Source organism: Bison bison, unplaced genomic scaffold, assembly GCF_000754665.1.
Source record: "Bison bison bison isolate TAMUID 2011002044 unplaced genomic scaffold, Bison_UMD1.0 scf7180017864085, whole genome shotgun sequence".
Classification (NCBI taxonomy): domain Eukaryota; kingdom Metazoa; phylum Chordata; class Mammalia; order Artiodactyla; family Bovidae; genus Bison; species Bison bison.
This window is the reverse complement of record NW_011494657.1, coordinates 408,334-410,543: the sequence shown is the minus strand read 5'-3', so window position 1 is coordinate 410,543 and position 2,210 is coordinate 408,334. Positions and strand designations below refer to the sequence as shown.

The 2,210-nt window shown below is 61.9% G+C and overlaps 1 protein-coding gene across 1 annotated transcript in view; it reads left to right on the top strand.

The window, feature by feature from the left end:
• The window catches only part of GIGYF1 (GRB10 interacting GYF protein 1), a 9,208-nt gene extending 7,638 nt beyond the window's left edge, over positions 1-1,570 (top strand). Inside the window, 5 exon segments of the mRNA XM_010837905.1 lie at positions 164-351; positions 429-589; positions 676-839; positions 926-1,055; positions 1,143-1,570. Coding sequence (XP_010836207.1) covers positions 164-351; positions 429-589; positions 676-839; positions 926-1,055; positions 1,143-1,195 — 696 coding nt within the window. The 3' untranslated portion in view covers positions 1,196-1,570.
• The last annotated feature ends 640 nt before the right edge of the window (positions 1,571-2,210 follow it).

Here is a 2,210-nt window from a genome sequence, read left to right as displayed (position 1 = left end):
GGAGGGGGGGTGGCACGCTGGTCCCTGTCGGACTCCGGAGGCGCTCTCTGCCGTGAGGCCCTCACCTCACCCTGCCTTTGCCACCTGAACGCACTTCCCCGCTCAGCACCCCTGAGCGTGTGCCCTCCTGTATGGGTCACCCTTGACTTTCTGCCATCTGCAGCAGCTCGGGGGCCTGGGCTCCGCCCCCCTGAACCAGTGGGTATCTGAGGCCGGGCCGCTGTGGGGTGGGCCCGACAAGAGTGGGGGCAGCAGCAGCAGCCTGGGCCTCTGGGAAGACACCCTCAAGAGCAGTGGGAGCCTGGCCCGGAGCCTGGGCCTGAAGAACAGCCGCAGCAGCCCCTCTCTCAGGTGGGTGCCAGGCCACTGTGGGGGTTGGGAGCAGGCCTCCTGAGGGGACACCTCTTGACTCACCGCATCCTGCGCAGTGACTCGTACAGCCACTTGTCTGGTCGGCCTGTGCGCAAAAAGACGGAGGAGGAAGAGAAGCTGCTGAAGCTGCTGCAGGGCATCCCCCGGCCCCAGGATGGCTTCACCCAGTGGTGTGAGCAGATGCTGCACACGCTGAGCACCACGGGCAGCCTGGACGGTATAGGCGGCGTACCTACCCCAGGAGGCCGGGCCAGGGGTTCCAGATGCCGTCCCGTGGGTCCTGACCCCCATCCTGCCCCGTAGTGCCCATGGCTGTAGCGATCCTCAAGGAGGTGGAATCCCCCTATGACGTCCACGACTATATCCGTTCCTGCCTGGGGGACACGCTGGAAGCCAAAGAATTTGCCAAACAATTCCTGGAGCGGAGGGCCAAGCAGAAGGCCAGCCAGCAGCGGCAGCAGCAGCAGGTGAGGTTTCACAGAGCCCTGGCTGGAGGGGGTGAGGGCGCCCAGAGTCCCCCTGACCCCTCTCTTTCCTCTCTGTTGCCTTGCAGGAGGCTTGGCTGAGCAGCGGCTCCCTACAGACAGCCTTTCAGACCAACCACAGCACCAAGCTCGGCCCCGGGGAGGGCAGCAAGGCCAAGAGGCGGGCACTAATGCTGCACTCGGACCCCAGCATCTTGGGTGAGTGTGGAGCGGGGAGGCGGCTCCTTCCTCAGAACCGGGCAGGAGCGAGTGGGCGAGTTCAAACCCAGCTTCCCCTGGCTTCAGGGTACTCCCTGCATGGACCTTCTGGTGAGATCGAGAGCGTGGATGACTACTGACCAGCCCGTCCCACCAGCGCCCTGGGCTGTAGGCCAGGGGCAGCAGCAGCGGCTTGGACCCCTGGGTCCCCAGCCTACAGGCTCCCCACGGGGAGCATAGGAGGAAGCAGGGGCAGGGTCCCCAGCACTTGTTACAAACCACACGATGCACCTTAACTCACCCACCACGAGGCACTTTACAGATTGAGGGGGGAAGGGTTTCGTTTTTGTTTTTTTGGTTTTAATTTTAAACGACATTGAAGGAAACATAGGAGAGACAAAAAAAAAATGGTTAAAAAGTAGACTCTAAGCACTCCCTTTCCCTTTGTCGGATAGTGGGAGTGATAATGGATGATCCACAGAGGTTTTTGTTTTGGGGTTTTTTTTTTTTTTTTTAGAAAAAAGAAAAACAACAACAAAAAAAAATGGTTAGGAGACTGAAAGTAAAAACACACTGTTATTTGGGGCAGTGGGGACATGGGCCCCACGGACCTGTCCTGCCTGGCCCCCGAGGCTGCACTTACCCTCCCCGCCCCACGAGGTGGGCCACTGGGGTAACTGGAAGCTGGGGCGCCAGCAGTTTGCACAGCGAGGCCCCCTCAGCCCCGCCGGCCGGACCCGCTGTGAACGGCCCCCTTGTGCTGTGACCGTGGCAGAGGTGTCTGGGGCCGGGGGGCCTGGCCCGAGTAGCCCCTTGGCTTTGCTGCTTCGGGGAAAGTTGCACAAATGCACGAGGCCGCCTCAGCGCCCCAGGCAGCCATCCTGCGCCGGCTGACGGAGTGAATGGGAGAGGGCCTGCGGTGCCAACCTCATCTGGCTGCCATCAGGCCGGCAGAACTTCCACTCTGGCCCTGGTGAGGGGCTTCCCCCGCGCTGCCATTCGGGGGGCTGGCTTGGGTATGAAGCTGAAAGGCCCAGCTCCCTGCCTTGCCACATGAATGTATTCTCTGGGCCATGAGCCCCTGCTGCGCCCCCTGCCTCAACCCTGAGCAAGGCTGGGGCAGAGCAGTTTCTCCAGGAGCTGGAGAGAGAGGCA